General features: G+C 39.6%; 1 protein-coding gene across 2 annotated transcripts in view; it reads left to right on the top strand.

Annotated features, from left to right (window-relative positions):
* Positions 1-18,818, top strand: part of Kul (Kuzbanian-like) — an 87,656-nt gene extending 68,838 nt beyond the window's left edge. For both annotated transcript variants that reach the window (XM_087346784.1, XM_087346786.1), the window contains 10 exons: positions 575-715; positions 3,106-3,230; positions 3,533-3,661; positions 4,157-4,325; positions 4,700-4,869; positions 5,297-5,464; positions 6,258-6,385; positions 6,706-6,820; positions 8,305-8,439; positions 12,345-18,818. In XM_087346784.1, the coding sequence (XP_087202910.1) occupies positions 575-715; positions 3,106-3,230; positions 3,533-3,661; positions 4,157-4,325; positions 4,700-4,869; positions 5,297-5,464; positions 6,258-6,385; positions 6,706-6,820; positions 8,305-8,439; positions 12,345-13,508 (2,444 nt within the window). In that variant the 3' untranslated portion in view covers positions 13,509-18,818. The remainder of the gene's footprint in view (positions 1-574; positions 716-3,105; positions 3,231-3,532; positions 3,662-4,156; positions 4,326-4,699; positions 4,870-5,296; positions 5,465-6,257; positions 6,386-6,705; positions 6,821-8,304; positions 8,440-12,344) is intronic.
* Positions 18,819-19,165: the final 347 nt, after the last annotated feature.

Here is a 19,165-nt window from a genome sequence, read left to right on the forward strand (position 1 = left end):
AGAAATATAGTTTGACTTAAGATGGCTGTCTTCTGGGTTATAGCGCCGTGTAGTCTGGTAGAACTTTACCGACGTTTCAGAGGTCCTTGCTGCCTCGCCGTGATGATGAAAGCCGAGAGTAGCTCGAACCCCCGGACACCAACTGTGAGTACAATTTCTGTTTTCAGATTTGAACCCCGTCGAGTGTTGAGTATTATTCAGCGTTTCACCAAACACTGCAGTTGCTTCTCGCCGAAACGCTGGGTAATACTCAACATTCGACGCTGCCAACACCCGAAAGCTGAGATTGTACTCTGAAATCAAGCCGCGAAGATCAAGAATTATCTCGATCTGTAGACCAGTTCGGTGTATCGGATTTAACAGAATAGGGGCCCTCCCGCATGTGACACCTGAAGACGAAAGAATGTCCATCCTTCGAAACGCCGATCCTTAGTTGACTGTAATTATAATTTACCCCACTTTTGTGTTTGTGGGCCCTCGCCTTCGCCCACAGCTCGAAGACCCGTCGTCCTTCTGCAGCTATGTATCTCGAAACTTGTGTACCGCATTATAGAGCACAGGCTCTTCGTTGCAGACTTCAACCAGGATGGGAAGCCCGATAACATCAGCTTCATGGTGAAACGGATCAAGGTGTATTCAATGGATGCGCTCAAGGACAGTACCTACAGGTTCCCGCTCAACTACGGCGTCGAGAAGTTCCTGGAACTTTTCTCAGGTGCGTGTAATTTCTGTCTCACATTCCGCAGTGGTTTATTTATTTAGTGTTCTGTCTGACGACAGGTCCATATGAACAGGATCCTTCCATCCTTTTCTCGGACTGGGACCTGTTCATATACGTTCTTGGCAGATGATCCAGAAGTGGTTTGCCATTGCCTTCTTCTGTGTATGAATGGAGTAATTGTTGGGATGCCACGGAGGAAAACTCCGTGTTGCCTAGACCACGGCCTTGCCCAACACAAGTTATAAATTCGGGCACCGCCGGCAATCGAACCCGAGACCCCAGGATTACAAGGCCAGCGTTCTGACCGCTAGACCACCGTGGGGTTTCAAAGTACGTGAAGATTGCGTACGATTTGACGTCTCTTTAAAATTGTCTGAAGTGTCGAAGTGGATTTGGGGACTCTGGATGTGGATAGAGTGTGTCTGCTTCTGTTATGGAACAACTCGAGGCTGACAGTAAAGAAAGATCATATATTTTTTTATTCCGGAGGCGGGTTGGGGGTGGAGAGTTGGAGAACTGGAAGATAAAAAATAATTCCAGGCCTTTCTTCTAACTGTAACGATTTACGATTTCTGCTGCACGTGCCTGCGTATGTCTTTTTATTCTGCAAATTAACTTGGTTTTTGCGTGGCCTAAGCCATTTTCCGCAGGCACATTGAAGGGATTTGAGACCCAGAATTATTCGGCTTGTTAATGTTGACACAGTAACGTCGTGTAAGGAAAATGCACGCAACATAATTATTTATCTCACGCATTCGATTTTCGCTGTCTCCTGTTTTAATATGACGAGTGTTTAGCGAATTGTGTATAAAGATACAGGCGATAACTTCGGCAGATAACCCATGTTGCCCCGATTTAGACCAAATTTATATTTTCGGAAGAATCCGATAAAACCGAATTTTTACTCACGCGCGTTTTGTCAATTTGGAATCAGGTCTCGATTTACGGCAGGGACGGGGATTACTTTTCTTTGGCACCACGTCCGACAAACTCTGGGGCTCCGGGTATGTAACTACCGCAGAAGAAAGCCCCATCTGGTGCCCAGATTAAGAATTCATTCAGCTGTATCTCCATTTCTCCTTACTTTTTCATGGCTTGCCCTTGCCTGCTTTCACTTTTATAATTAGTTGTGTCACTATACAGGGTGTTTCAAAATCGATCTGTCATACGTCGTGGTTGATCTAGGGGGTCATTTCGAGTAAGAAATATTTAATAAACATTGGTTCCATATCCAACCGTTACGGTCTCGACGTGAGTTCAAGGGGAAATGAACTAAATTATTAATCAGATTAATTTATTCTTGCATGTTATGAGATACGTCTTGTGACTGTACAAAATATCCGCGTGGGTTTCATTGCACAGCCTTGCTCGTTCTAAACAAGAGCTTGCTGCCCGTTGAATCATTCTGGTTTGTCCTCGTGTGTAAACATCATCCTAGATACGTAAGTTCCTGTTTCATGTCTTCCGGTCCTGTAGGTAATCTCTTTCATAAGATCCCATAGATAGAGATAAAGTTGGGTTAGGTTCGGAGATCTCGAGGGCAAAGATTCTTAACCACGATGATAAATGGAAGGTACTTTGTTGGTGGCTGTCACAACGTCCATATTAAATTTAAAATGAAAATCTGTCTATTCCGATATTACTGAGATGCGCGTTCGCGCCATGATTATACACTAATTTTTTTCTATTAATTGTAGAGGCTACAGAAGAGCAGTGTGGGATTTATCACCTCTGTGCATATTCCGGCGTTTGTTGAATTAGAGAAGGGTTAATATCTGAGTCTGCATAGTAACAGGGTAATAGCGTTCCTTCGTAGTATCAACCGTGTTTTTGTCGAGGCAATTTTGCTGCGGTAGCTGTGCATTTGTTTAGCTCATGTGACGTCATTAATGTGGTTGAAATTCGAGCCGCATGACGGCAGCACTTTCCTTGTCGTGTATAATCCCCTGTTTCGATATAATTCCTCGCGTAATGTCATTCATTTGTTTTCATGAAGACTGCGTATAAAACGCGCGTGGAGCGTGTTTAAAATATGACGTCATACTTGTCATAATCTGAGAAATTGTGAACTGAATTACATCAGGCATTTACCAAATTCGATTTTATTGTAACCTTTTTTACAAATTTAAGTCTGATCTGTTATCGTCATTCCTACTTTTTTTTTTAAGGTTACCAAACACGTATTTAAAACCAGTGTGAATAAGAAATGCATCGGACAAGTGATTACTTTAAAATCGACTGTATTTTAGGACTGAACATTTTATATTAGTCTTTTGAGGCATCCTGAAGTACGTATATTCCCAATACAGCCAAGTTGTAACCTTCATAAATTGCATTTCAGTATGAACGTTGTGATATTAAAATTGTGTTTAATCTTATTTCAGAGGAGGATTATGATCAATTCTGTCTGGCTTACATGTTCACCTACCGAGACTTTGAGATGGGAACATTAGGTCTGGCTTGGACAGGAGACCTCAAGAACGCTGGTGGTGTGTGTGAAAAGAACGGGGTAAGTGGCTCTTAAGAGCTGGTGTCTGTAACGGAGATTCGCTTGAAATGAGTTGAGCGCAATTACTCTTTTGGTAACTGTGTTCAAAAGCTAGTACGATAAATACAAGCAGGCATTCAGATCCTAATTTAAGGAGCTGTAGTTTCCAGAATTTAAATTTACAGGCAGATCGGCATAAAAGTTAAGTTGAGACGTAGTCGTAACTGGAAAGAATATTATAAATTACAAAAATGCAGTCTGGATGGAACTAGCTTGACAGTAGGGAGTCTTTTTGATTAGATTAACATTTCTGTTCATTTTAGCATTACCGAGGGAGCATGAAGAGCCTAAACACCGGGATCGTGACACTTCTTAACTACGGAAAGCACGTTCCCCCTGCCGTCTCGCACGTCACACTTGCTCATGAGATTGGTCACAACTTCGGCTCACCAGTGAGTGATTCTCAATTTTGTCTCATCAGGTTCTGATATCCATCCGCCTGATAGTTTCATTTAATATATCAGCGTCAAAGAATGAGCCTTGGAGTCAAATATTTATGTGTTGAAGATTTTATTAATGAAGTAATTAATCTGTTTAATAAAAAGACTGTGAACCCATTTGTTTATTGTTATCGTTAGATGATCTGTGATTTATAGAGGCCGTAAATTGTGTTTTGTTACTTTCGTCTTCTCAGATGAATTCACCTAACCATCTAAGTTACGTCACAGCAAAGTTGTCCCTTGGCCTACGTATTATATACCATGAAGTTGTTTAGGGTTTGTGAAGGAAACCTCCACATATTATAGCCCAAGGTCTTAAATAAGAGACAGCTTTATGCTTCAAACACTTTACACCCTGAAGAAACTCCTTGGTATCGACTAGATAAGCCTGGTGATCTTCGGTCGTCTTCGGGTGGTCTGTGATTTTCGTATTCTTTTGTTTCTCAGCATGACCCTGATTTATGCACTCCTGGTGGTGATGATGGTAACTTCATTATGTTTGCACGGGCAACGTCAGGAGACAAGAGGAATAATAACAAGTTCTCGCCGTGCAGTCTGAACAGTATCAACCCCGTTTTGAATGCAAAGGCTCGTAGTCCTAAGGGTTGCTTCACAGGTCAGTGTATACGCCAATTCCCGGTTTAGAGTTCGGATCTCTGGACACTCGAGAACAGAGCTTGGGTGAGGGTCTGAATATCCTGACTGAGGTTCTTCCTGGTTCTCCTCAGTGCTTCCAAACACGTTGGGATCACTTTGTTTTAAATTTATCGTTCAATCATTGTTGGTTTCATTGCTATATAACCTTTGCAATTGAGAAGGTGTCATTAAACAAAATTAAGAACAAGCATAACTTCTCCACCCTGTCAGGTAAAAACTTGGTCAGTACTTCTGAGTCGGCTTCGTCATCCCGAATTCATCACAGATAATGATTCTCACGTATTAATCATTTCGTCATTTAACTGAGTGTTGATGAAGAGCTTTGGTTTGCAGAACCACAGGCTGCCATCTGTGGGAATGGAGTAGTGGAAGTCGGAGAGGAATGCGACTGCGGCTGGGAGGAGGACTGTCGAGATGAGTGCTGCTTCCCACAGCGCAGGTACCCACCGCCTGAAGAGCCGCCTTGTAAACTCACTCCACATAGCATATGCAGCCCCTCACAGGTAAGTGTCACTTGTGTTACTCAAATATTTTGCGCGTACATGGGGACAGATTCCGACTGCTCTTAGACGAACGGAACTGATTCACCAAACTATCGGTGCAAGAGAAATGAAAGGAGTTTATTAGTTCATAGCCTGTCTGTTATTAAGTAACTTCATAGGGCACATTCGTTCTTGAGAAACTGGTAGTCACTCACCTGGTTAGGAAAGTTCCTGACTTTCATGGAACTCAAATAAAATTCTGTAACTACCCTGAAGGTGGCTTGTTTTACGAAAAATTGGCAGAAAACTTAAAATGTAATCTGAAAACTTTATTTCAGACATTATTTAATTTTTAATAATGTACAAAGGAAAATAGAATGTATGTCTACGCTTAAGTACATTTTTACACTCTCACATGCAGTTGGTTTTGACGTGTGCTGTATTGCAGGGTCCTTGCTGCACCTCATCGTGTGAGCTCAAGTATGGAGACAAGTGCCGCGATGACAATGGCTGTCGAGACGCAAGTTTCTGCGACGGACGCGGACCACACTGCCCGCCCTCTATCAATAAACCCAACAAGACAATCTGCAATGAAGAGTTTGTGTGTTTCATGGGCGTAAGTATTTATTTTTGGTTTGAAGTCGCAATGGGGACTGTTTTTCAAATTGTTCATTTTATCTTTAAAAATTTACAAGAGAATAACTAATCAGGGAATTTAAATGGTATCTCTGTATACACGTGTAAAATTTTAATTTCTGAGGGTACTATATTATATTCTGTCAAGTTGACGCGTCATGTCCGCACGTCATGCATTATCTACACCTCCATCGAATTATACGTCACGGTTTTTGGCTTTGCAATCGCGCGTAGCGTGCAGTCCTTCCGCTCTGTTCTGGGTCGTGGTGCACAGCAGTTGAAAGCAATGCTGAAGTGACCGTGTTTCCCATTCTGTGGCAAGTTACTGTAATATCTGTGGTTATTATAATAAAGAATTAAATTGCCAAAGGAATGAACAAAGAAACAAACAGGTTTACGTAACAATTTTACAAAAAAACCTCTATCTCAAAGCGAATATAGAGTCGAACACTGGAGATATAATAGTCGAGATGAAATAATGAAGATACTAACGCTGTTTTCATTACAAGGGTTTCGTCAGAAAACAGATGAGAGTATTTTTTTCCAGGAGAAAAATACTGAAAAACACCTAATTTATGGAGCTGTTTACTGAGAGAAAGCCACACCTTCTACTTAGGTTCATTCATTGATGCCACCTGCGTTTACAAACGAAGTCCTATAATACACAACCTGAATACCAGGGTTATGGCGGTACCTCTGTTTTCAGACCATAAGTTGCTATGTTTCAGTTGACATATATGTATGAGTCTTTGTTCCTGTATTTATGTTAACAGGAGTGCACAGGCTCCATCTGCCTTGCATTCGGACTTGAATCCTGTCAGTGTATTCCCGGACCACACGACCCCAAAACAAAGGCCTGCGAGCTGTGCTGTAAGCTGCCTGGAGACAACCAGCCATGTCTGTGAGTCTGCACACTTTCGTCTTGCGGTTAAACCCGTTGTTTCAGCGCACGATTAATTGTATTCGCTGCGTCTGAATGTAAGAAAGGAAGATGTTCTGATGAAAACACTTACATTTCATTGTATTCTTCGGGTTACGATATTTTAACCGTTTGACAATTATGGCATTAATTTAAGTTTCGGCACGAGTTATGTGAAATAAAATGAATCTTGATCAATACTTTCAGATGCTGTGAAAAGGTGAAGTTTCCCCCGTAGTTTGACTAGGAATAAACTTAAAAAAAATTTGTTGATATTGTGTTTACGCACCCGACTGTTGCAGGTCATCTTTCGACTGGAACACGACCCCGTACGACATGCCGGACCTGTTCTCCAAGCCAGGAACGCCTTGCAATGACTACAACGGGTACTGCGATGTCTTTCAGAAGTGCAGAGAGGTGTGGGATGTTCAAAGTTAAACTGATGCATGGAAAATTATACTCTTTTTCTTTATTTTTTTTTTCAGATGTGTTGCATAATAGATGGTCTAGTCTCTTTTAGTTCAGAATGTACTGTGAAGCAGTGATCCTCTTACACATTTGAAGGTGGATTATTATTATTCTGTCCTAACGTTAAATAAGTATGGAGGTTACCTTGGTTGCCATGGTTACTGAATTGCGTCATGCCGATAGATGACAGACGTGGCTAGCCCTGTATGCATTCTTTTCATGCACGTTGTTCAGTGAGTGTGTAATGACAAGGAAATGGGCGTTTTTCAAGCTCCTAGATGCTTCTGTCTGATTTTACTGAGCTTTCGTGTACTAATATGGATGGATCTGAAAAGACGCCATTGCCGGTTACTAGAAAGTCGCAGACGCCAAGAATGTGAAGTCCCTGCCATGGACGTACAGACATAACAGTAGTGCGTGGTTGACTTACGCAATGTTCTTGGAGATCCTGACATGTTTGGAAAGGAAAATGGCTGCCAAAAATCAGAAAATTCTGCTGTTTGTAGACCACTGTGCGGCACACTCGAAAGATACCAGTAAATTAAGAAATTTACACATGGAATTTCTGCCAGCCAGCGCAACATCAGTCCTGCAACCTATGGACAAAGGGATTAATCAGGTCTTTGAAACAAAAATATTATAGGCACCTTGTTTGCTAGTTCTTGCGGAGAATTACAGCCACCAAAGAATGCTACGAAGTATCTTAAATATCATATCCACATTTGAAGGACCCTGGAATGCTGTCAGCTAGAAAATTATTGCAAATGGTTAATGGAAGGCAAGAATCTGTGAAACTCTAGAACCTCACATTCAAGATGCAGATGACTCGGAATCAAGTCCACGCATCTGGGAAGATGAATGTGACATTTACGTTTGAAGAGGCTTGTGACAGTCGTCTTCCTTTTGCAGTTCAGGAAATTAACATCCCTTGTATTGAAGATAATAATGAGGGTGAGGACGAGAAAGAGGAGGCAGCAATGTGTAAACCAATTTCTGAGTGCAGTGTTCGGATGCATGCTGTCACTTCCTCAGTGGAATTTGTGACGTAACAGATCAGTCGTCAAAAATCTTTCGAAACTGGAAAATTTTACTTCAGATTTGTTTAAAGACATAAAATATGTTCTTCAACAAAGAATAACATTTCAGAACAGACTACTTTATTTTAACGACGGCATTAGGAACATGTAGTGTGTATTTTAAAGTCTGTGTTACACATGTCTCTTTATTGTATAAGTATTAATATTAACAGTTTCCATCCAATGATGTAGATTAAATGTGTTTTGTTTTTCCTGGAACCAAATTTTTAAATATTGCCCTGGATTAATTTTTTTTTTTTCTGTAACATGTTAATTACTCTACTGTGTTTGATATCTCTGCCAAAATTGGGATCAAAAATCATAAAATTAAACTTTAACTCTGTGTGTGATTTTCAGGTGGACCCATCAGGGCCACTCGCCACGTTACGCAAGCTGCTGCTGTCAGATGAGAGCATTGCATCATTCAAGCGGTGGGTCACTGACCACTGGTACGCTGTTTTACTCATCGTGTTAGCAGCCCTGTTGATTCTGGTGAGTACTGTAACTTAGATAAGATGCTATTACTCTCAGGATAGGCGGTCGGGTGGGCCCCTTAGCCATTCTGAATGCGGAGGCTAGAAGAAATATCCTTTGCCCCTGCTGGGGATTGAACTCTAGTTATCCAGAGATGTATGCAAATTGGAATAGAAATTGCAGTCTGGTACTGAAAAATTACACAAGCAAAAATAGTGTCTGTGTCTCACTAATGACGTATTTTGTTAATGAGAATTACTGAGTTATATACGTGAAACCGCTTCTGGTAGTAAGAGTGTTCTAAATACACTGTCATGATGTTTCTATAAATTGTCCTTATTTGTAACACTGCCCATAATTCAGTAAGAAATTCTGGTTTGGAAGAGGTCGAGAACCCCGGCACTGAAGGATTTAATTATGGACGGTCTTACATAAATATTTTATTCCACTTTTGAAAGTTAAATCTCAGGTGTTATATATTCATGTTTCTAATTTTCTTACTTGCCTTTTTCCACATTCCTTAAAGAGATTAAATAAGTAATATGCTATATTATAATGTGAATAATGTCATTGAAATATAAAGTACAAAATTTCGTAACCTAAGAAAGATATGACATAAACTGAAGATCAAAAATTCACAGAAAATCTAAAAAAATTTTAGCCAGCATTTTTTTTTGAACTGCATGGTTCATGTCATGGTAGTTGTATTTCATCATATCCAGAACAGCTTCCATGCAGTTGCTAGGTGGGTAAAGGACCCGGAGCCTGAACGTGGCTGCTAGTTTAGAACCGAGATTAAGATATTGTGGAATGACTAGAGCAAGGGTCTAGCCAGTAGTCTTAGAATACATGGAGCTTTCTCTCCACGTCCCCAATTTGCCTTCTTGTGGTAGTGCGTACCTGAATTTAAAAAGGATTAAATTACTGCTACAGACTGGTGGAGTTGGGTAATGGTGTCATAATTCAGTGGGGGGTCACTACTTGCAGTTTATGGACCACATGTGGCCCTCACAGCTATTTTTTGTGCCCCATCACATGATTTGGGAATTAGCCAATGTGTGAAGGGCAAACCTATGCTGCTAAGGATAATATTTTCTAAGCTTAAGGGCAAACAATCACAAAAGAATGTTTTCACGAAACACAGTTTTGTAGATGTAGACCTGTAATATTAAAAATTGTATTATTCCACAAAGGTACCTTGTTCAAATGTTGTGATCATATGAAATTTAACAAAACAATATTAAAATTACTGTGGTACTAATAACTGAACGATAACTGAAGTCTTATAAAATTAGCAGTGACTTGAAATCAACACTGAAACCTGACAGCTATCATCTTTATGATAGACTGCGTTGTATTAAGAAATACGGCTGTTATGTGTTTTCAAGTAAATACCAGCTTTTCTATTTTAAGTTAAAGAAATATAATTTAGCTTACTGTACATGACATTATTAATTTTTTTTTTCTGTCGCCTTGAATAGCCAGTGTGGCCGTGGAAATGAAAATGTTGCAGACCCCTGGTCTGCGATGTTGGAAGACACAAACAGTTTTTTTCAGAATGTTTAAATAAGTCACCCAAATAAGCACTGTAGTGAAATGTCTTACATTGACAGTTCAACGGCGCGACACAAAAGTCATCCACGATACATAACCTGCATTCAGCTGATACAAATATATTTGTGTATGACAGTAGCAGTATTTTATTTCCTTATGCATCGATCTTTACTGACACTGTTTTTAAATGTTTGTGTATCAGACACTGTGGACCGTGTGTGGTAAACGTAAGTTACCAAGTGGTTCTAACATTTCTGCCCCGTAGTAGAGCAGTAGGATTCTCAGTATCTAGATAACAGAGCAGTATAAAAGTACACCAAAACAATCAAGCGCACAGTATTGCAGAGATGAACGGATGCCGTCGTAACTGGGTTCAGAGCACTCGTCACATTTACATAGCCGCAGTATTTGGCTGGTGCTACCTGCTTCTGTAGTCACCTGACACTGGACCCTGCAGTTAGAACGTGGCCGGTAAATTCATGGGTTATTTATGTGTAGGATCAAGTGAGATGGGAAAATGATCATGAATGGTGAACTGTCTATTAGAGTACTGTTGCACCAGGGAAAGATGAAGGAAAGCAAAGTAAAGCCACAGACAGAAAGGCTAGTGAGATGGCCAAGATTAGAGGCGAGAGTATTACCGCTAAACTAACCTGTTTGCTATAATAATTAATTGACGAATTTATTGATATTTGGCAGAAAACACTTTTTCAGCCCCATCCCAGTCCTGTATATCTCAGATGACAGAGATGCTCATAACACCACATTTGTACTTATGATGAATTTACATCTTTTTCCTTGCACGTTCTTTTGTTCTGGGCCAAAAATTAAGTTCTATTTCCTTTTAGATGAAGATCAGTCAGGTTGGAGACTGATGGATCAGCAGCTTCCTTTTATTTTTTATTTGTAGTGTTCTGTCTGACGACAGGTCCATATGAACAGGATCCTTCCATCCTTCTCTCGGACTGGGACCTGTTCATATACGTTCTTGGCAGATGATCCAGAAGTGGTTTGCCATTGCCTTCTTCTGTGTGTGAATGGAGTAATTGTTGGGATGCCACGGAGGAAAACTCCGTGTTGCCTAGACCACGGCCTTGCCCAACACAAGTTATAAATTCTGGCACCGCCGGGAATCGAACCCGAGACCCCAGGATTACAAGGCCAGCGTTCTAACCACTAGACCACCTCATCTTATTATTATTTAGTGTTCTGTCTGACGACAGGTCCATATGAACAGGATCCTTCCATCCTTTTCTCGGACTGGGACCTGTTCATATACGTTCTTGGCAGATGATCCAGAAGTGGTTTGCCATTGCCTTCTTCTGTGTGTGAATGGAGTAATTGTTGGGATGCCACGGAGGAAAACTCCGTGTTGCCTAGACCACGGCCTTGCCCAACACAAGTTATAAATTCGGGCACCGCCGGGAATCGAACCCGAGACCCCAGGATTACAAGGCCAACGTTCTAACCGCTAGACCACCGTGGCACCAGCTTCCTTTATAGTCAGTTAAAATGTATTTGCATTTGAAGAAAATTAAATTACAATATTTATTCAAATATGATGCAAATACTGCAGATACCTCCTAGAAATGTGGCCATACATTAAATTTGTGAGCTTAAATTTAATTGCAAGATTTCCAAGAAAAATTTATGTACCTCTATTAATAACTATAGCGTATAGTATTTAGAAATTATTCAGTTCATTATCATCATTATTGGCTCCTGTAGTTGTTGATTTAGCACATTAAAGTAAAGAATTCAATCAAACTTTCTCAAGATACCCCTCAGTTAGTTTACTGATTTGTAGTTAAATTCTGAAATCTTCATACATGAATTTTGTAAGCTAGACTCACTTATCAAGTCATGATTTGTTCATAAATAAATCTTTACACATGTATATATGTTTCATGAACTATGTAATTGAACTATTCTAAATTAAAAATTAATGAGAACAATATCAGATGATAATATAGTGATAATGAGTTATGGGTACATATATGAATATCAAGGCATAGCTCTAAATGTTCTTAAATATTCTGTTTCCTTCAAGAAGATGACATGCAGATACTTAGCTAGGAATTGTTTGGTTAAATTAAAAACTTCCTTTGTCCTATTTTTCCCCCTCTCTCCTAGGATACTTGTAGGAAAGTTAAAAATGGTCCTGCTATTACCACATGGCACAACTAGCTTCCATGCTGATTTATAAATTATACAAACTGTGGGGAAATAATTCTTGCCAGATAAAAACAATTACTGTAAAATATCAGCACCTGTATTTGGAAACAATTCCTTATTACTCTAACATCACCTCCCTACTAGGAATTTGCTGTTGTAAGCAGTGTTAATTAATGCATTTCCCTTATTCACAGGTCCTGAGCACAAAATTCCTTGGCAAGCGCCCAGATCGGAAGCTCAAGTCTGTCACCATCATTCACAGTTCAACAACCGAAACTGTCCGTCTGCCACCAGAAGGGGATGGCGGTCAGGTAACCATTCACCCAGCCGTCCGGTCAAAACTTCCTTTCAAACGTAAAGTGCGTGAGAAGCATCACTTACACCGACGCAGGACAAAGATCAAAGATGCAGCCACCAACAACAATGGTAATAGCAACAATAATAATTCTACTCCAAAAAAGGCGTTAAACAGAAATAAGAAAGTAAAAAAGACGACAGCGGCAACAGCTGTCAGTGGGGATGAAGTGAAGAACAGTGGGGTGGTGGCTGAGGAAGTGGCGCTTCAGAGGAAATTAAAGAAGGCACAGCAACAGGCAAAAGGAAAGAAGAAAAAGAAGAAGGAAGTGATAGACTACAGTGCAATGCAGAGTGATAAAAAGAAGTTAGGTGTGGTGTTGGGCTTGTCTGACAAGGGTTCTGCCCCTGTTGGAAAGGTCCAAAAGTTGTTGTTGAACTCCCAGCTACCTGTTGACTCAAAATTACTTCCTAAATCAAAGTCGGCTCCGATCGGTCTGACGGGAGCTGCCAGGAGTCCAGTGAGGACTCGAGCTCCTGCCGTGTTGCGTCACAGCAGAAGTGAAAAGCCCAAGTCGCGAAGCACTGGGAACCTGAAAGGTGTTAATAAAAACTGTATTGAGAAGGAGAAGTTAAGACTACAAGTTGTCTACAGGCCACCATTCAAGTTTAGTCTCAAGTTACACAAGGCTGAGAAAGGTTCTGGAGCATCAGCAACTGTTGTTGTGGACAAGAGCCACCGAAGGTCTGTTCCAGGGGATCTCAAGCGAGGCGGAGGAGGAGGTGTTAGCGGCGGAGCTCGGGCTGCCATGCTCCTGAGGTCGAGAGACCGCAGGAGGATGGCAGACAATCGGAAGCCCGAAGTTAAGGAGGCGGTGACTGCCGCGACGGCACCAGCATCTCCAGCCGTGTCTGCAGCACCGATGCTACAGCCATCCCTACCGACTCCAACCGTAAACCAAAACAAGGAACGAGACGAAGATATAGACTCTAATATCCACACTGTGCCATCAGACCTAGAGGTGCTGCTGTCAGAGAGTGAGTTCCTCTTCTCTGATGCATGACAACGGACATCAATTTTTCCATTCCATTTCCTTCCAGAACTGTCGGTGTCCATGACTCTGAAGTACGCTTTTATACACAAGTACTTAATCTCATACATGATACTGAGACTTACTTACATTTGAGATTTTTTTTTTTTTTAATGTGCCAAATAGTTGCAAGTTGTGAAACCAAAGTAAGGTGAAATATGTGATAACAGGAGAAGGTGGTTTCCATTAGCATTTTCTCCATTCAAAGTTTTTGCCGAGTTAAACTCTGAGTCACTCCACTCTTGTGACAGACTTCTGAAATGTCTTAACCTTACCTTGAATCTTAAAGCCAGGATTTGGTCCTTTACGTGAAAAAATAGAAGGCATTTTGTATTTAACCGAGATCTTTGCTAAAGACGATGAACAAATCAGCAGATTAGACTGTGGACCGAACATCCCACTGCACTGTGCGTCTTCATTACCACAGTACAAATCAGACCTATGTGTGTGGGCCGTGGTGGCAGCCTCATCAAACCTCTTACAGTCAGATGCTTTATAAAAATTGTAATACATTGGCCAAGGATGAATTTTCCATGTAAAACTGTTTGTGTACCATGATGGCACCAAGCCCTTAACATCATAAGTAGTCAAAGAAATATGCGCGACTCATTTGGAACTAAATGGGTCCTTCCTACATTGCTAGTAAATAATTTTTGTAGGTTTGTGTTTAGGCAGCCACTCTGACTGTTGTTGTCTGCCTGACATTTAAAACAGGCCGCTGTCCTTCAGTACGGGGACCACACTGCCCTCCCAGTCGTAGCATTCGCCACGCGTGATACACACAGTCAACATACTTTAAACTTCCTTCTCACCTGAGGTGATAGGTTTGTTCTTATGTGAAGAATGGATGTGCTTCGTACAAGACGAGCATCAACCTTTATGAGCCCCCTTAATTTTATCGAATTAACTTAGTAAAACTAACACTGTTTATAATCTCATTCATAAATCATACTCATAATATCTTTGTTCTTATTAATGTGTAATCAGTCGATATAGCATCAACACATTAAATAATCCTTGATTTGAAGCTTTTGCTGTGACTAGACTCAATAAAATCTTGTTTCTATAAATGACTAATTCACTTTTATGTTTGTAGCAATTCCTTTAACATTATTTGCTAAATTAAATGTATTTCTTCGATTCTTGCCATGGGTGTTATTACCTCTGAAACAGATTCCTTGAAAAGGGTGGGCAGAGGCCACAGCTGACAACATTCACCACAAGGATTTTTTTTTTAGCAGCTATAGAACGGGTATTTTAGATATAACACGTAGAGTGATAACATTCCTGGCCATCAGTATTACTTATTTAAAGTGGAACAAGTTCCAAAATTCTTGCAAATGAAGCCATGATTTGGTTATGAAGCTGACTGCCAGGGTCTGATTATATTCGCCTCTTTGCAAGACATTGCGACGACATGGGCAGTAAGAAAGGTGTTGTGAAATTACATCGAGATGTCTGGCAAATGGAGGAAATGACAGTTTTACAAATGTACATTCCATATAATAGGTGTTACTGTTTATGTGTATAATGCAATGATTGACTTCACAAATGGATGTGTTATCTCCTCCATCTTGCCCGTTTGTATAGCAGTGTCAGATTATAACAAATGTATTCTTATCACCAGAATAGTCAAGACTCCCAAGACTTTATTTTAAACCAAGTTCAGAAAATATTTTTCTGAGCGATCGCTTCTCTGTGTAACTGAAGTTGGTAATTTGTACATATATTACAATCATGAAGTGATCAAGTGATTTCAAGGTTAAGCAAATTATGTGTTTCCTGAGTGTATGTGCGTAACACATGAAGTGAATGTCACAGCTGAGTGGTTAACACTCCTACTCTGCATTTCAGGAGGTCCCAAATTCAGATCTTTGTCCAGTAACCAGCTATCCTGATTGTTTTTTCATGGTTTTCCTCAGTACCTCAGACTTTGTAGGGTCTTCTTGTCCCACGGAAATATTTAGGCATTTTAATTTAAACTTCAGATTTAGTACGAAACTACGTAATAAGACATTACACTTTTTCCAGCAATTTATTCCAGACCATAATTAAGTAAAGGTAAAACTCGCGGCTTGTTCCCCAGCCTTTGGTGTTGGTTGTCTGCCTGTAACATTATATAAAAGCAGCCTGGCAGAGCATTCCTTAACACCACAGTCTGGTTTGAAGAACAGGTGTCAATGTTCAGTGTTTTAACAAACTGACACAGCAGATGTAATATATTTTACAAAGTTATCTGTAATGTTTTAAATGTTGACTATTCTGGTTACTAAGAAATTAACAGATATAATATAAATATAAAACGTGTGTGTTGGATGTAATAGAGTCCTTAGCACAGACAAGATGTGCATTAGAGGTGAGCAGTACACCGGTAATGGTTCTTAATCACTTTTATTTGAAATGCTGGTGGCGACTGAAGTTGCTTATATTCCCCGCCTACCGAGACCCATTCCTGCACTGTATCCACAGAAGATACCTGTGTGGGCAGTAACCAGTTAGAACCAGAGTGTTGAATCACTGGTATGAAGACTAGTGACTGAAATCACTGTTTACATTTCAGTATCTCCCTGTAACGGGCAGCGAAGTAGCGGGTAACCAGTTAGGCACTGGAATGATTTGAATCACTGGCTGGTGATGTCGTAACTAACAAGACGGTGAACAATGAAATGGAAGTCATTCTCACCCTCCTCAGTTCTCATTTCTTTTGCTGGTACTTAAATACGAACTGAACGCTACCTTATTTTTCTGTGTTTCAATTTTTATTATTCCAAAGAATTTAGGACATTGCAAATGGTATTCCTACCATTTTTTATGACTTTAAATTCAAAACACATTTCTCATACATCTAGTTCTAATGGAGTATGCGTTGTGAAGAAAGTTATGACCTTGGTTAGAAGTTTATATAGTATCATTAAATGATAAATTGACCGATTTTTCATCGTATGCAACAAGCTGCAAATTTACACTGTGAATACTCAAGTGCCCGTCTTCTGTACCACTGTTTCAGCTTCCAGAACCTCATGTCTGTCCATTGTTTTACCAGCTTATTTGTCTGTCGAGCAAACTGGTAACCTAACCGTACCAGTGAACACGGTTACTGCTTAAAATCACCATTCCTCACAAATAATGTTTTAATGGTGGTTCAAAATTAACTAGATTGCTCACCTCTAGTGTATGCGAGTGTGTTGAAGCCGTGGACTGGCCAGCACTTTCTTCATGCCCACATGACGTGTCGTCGTGCAGCTTGCTTTGGTCTAGTAACTGCAGCGTGCTCTGTCGTAACTCCTGCCAAAACCAATTGAGCCTTCCTACATACTCCGGTGCAGAACTCTTTTATGCTCCAACTTTTTTTCTAACTTATTTTGCTAGAGGAATCAATTTTTCTGCAAAGCCTGTGTAGCTCTTCTATTACATGGTTGTGCATTGTTTTGAGTTGTTTTTGTATTTGACATGATGTTGGGATGAATAAACAAAGAGGGAGATAATTGTTCAGTAATGTAATTTTTGTGCCGCAGTGGTCTATGATGCATTAGAGGCACGCGAAACAATTGCCAATGCCGTGTGACCTCAGCATTCACAGATACACTTACTTACTCTTACAGTCATTACGAATAATATTACTAACTAGTGTGTCAGTTATTGATCTTTATTCTTTTTGTTTGGGAGGTGTACAGTTGAAACTCTGGTTTTTATGGTATCAGCCCTAACGTTCTTCAAAATATTTCACAGGACTTATATAACAATAAATAGGTGGAAGAAACTGATTTCCTGTGCCAAAGGTGTTGAATTAGAATCCTGCCAAATATAGATCCGGTTAATTTTGCTTTTCAATCTTAACCTCAATTTGACAGTAGTGAATACATGTCTATCTTGATTCAGAGGCCACATTCATCTGGTCATCAGTTTTGCCATCTTCCTAATCATTTCACATAATATAATCTGTTATGCAGTTGCTCCACCTGAGGAAATGCTCTCTTCATCTGATGGCAGTAACAGAACTTCAGTGAATAAGACAGATACTTAATTTTAACATCTGCAGTCTTACACTGCATGAATGTTACTGCTTTATTTAAAATGATTTTGCAGTCCATTTCTTACATGTGAAAATTATTTTTAACATTTTACTTTTATTACAACATTGTATAGTATGTTTTATAACAATGAAATTACTGAAATTGTTGTAAGTCAATCACCTTATGAAAATTATACAAATTGTACACTTTGTTGTACTTCCACTTACTTGTTGTGTATCTCCTTAGAAATATGAAATGTTTCAATGGTACTGATTTACAGTATCCATTTTATCTGAGCTTTTAAATGTATCAAAAAATATTACAGATGATGTAACATAAAGAAATATATTTTCTTTATTTTGGAAGCATGAGAAATTAAACACAATTTTAATCTTTAGTACAATACAAAAAAAGTTTCTGCAAAATGGAGTATTTGGTTTCAGATGTTGTTAAAAGTATAATGGAACTTGTACAAATACTTCTGCCGTCCGTACAATGTAACTTCTTTGCAGCGCCTGCTGTTAACAGACGGTACTGACAATCTATAAATATGAAACTGTTTGTGGCTTTCTCAATGTTAGTCTTAACACAAACTCCTCTCGCAAAACTGTGTCTCTGAGAAGTATTGTTACTTTTATTAAGGTTCTGAAGGACTTCAAAAATACTTCTTCATCAGCTTTGTACATAACCTTAAATGTCTTACTATTCCCTGAATCAATATTGACCATATGTATTATGGATTTATGCAATTTTGGAGAGTTTGAGACTCCTACAGTTGACTGAATTACATTATGTACGAATAAATGTTAAACAGATGAGAACCAATTATCCAGCAACTGCAGAGGCATCTTCCTTAAAGGCTGCTCAATCTGCAATATCATGTAGCTGATTATGTAGCACTCCAGTAAGGTTATGTTTATAAGAAAGAAAAGATTACCATAAGAATGATGGAATTGTCTTGATATTGTGATCCCATTGTGTTATTTTCTTCACTAGTACAGGTAACTTCGGAGCCATCAACACAACTTATAATATATTAAAAAATATTACTTTATTTTAAAATTCATGATATTTTGACTGTGTCAGAATGACAGAATGAACTTTATTTCAGTTTTGAGATTTTATGATTTTACAGTGATGAAAACATGTATTGTGATCTTCTGGGTTGTGATGCCAAATATTCTAGGACTGATTTACAGTTTCACAGGAGCACATAACTCCATGTTTAGTGTACAACAACACGCCTGAATAAATGTTACAGTGAGCACAACTTGTAATTGTTGATTGAATTAATCTTGGCTGATTTGGTGGTGACCACCTTCTGGCCCCATTACATATTTTATTACATTCCATGGATTCATAAGATAAGTCAGATGACAATAGGATGTGGAAAGTCATAATAATACAATACATATTATAAAGTACAGTTCATACTATTATATAAATGTGTACCGACATGGATTTTGCCATCCACCGTGGGCCCTAAAGGGATCTGGGTGCCGAGGAACCTTCCCTGGGTTAAATCGATGGCTTGACCTTCGTTTCGCGAATGTTTGCACTGAATGGCATGGTGCTAGAAGCGGCCAACCTTGTCGTAGGAGATACAGAAGTACCTGT

The sequence above is a fragment of the Zootermopsis nevadensis genome, unplaced genomic scaffold (genome assembly GCF_977971745.1).
Source record: "Zootermopsis nevadensis isolate Lab colony 2312 unplaced genomic scaffold, Znev_1.0 Znev_ptg000010l, whole genome shotgun sequence".
NCBI lineage: Eukaryota > Metazoa > Arthropoda > Insecta > Blattodea > Termopsidae > Zootermopsis > Zootermopsis nevadensis.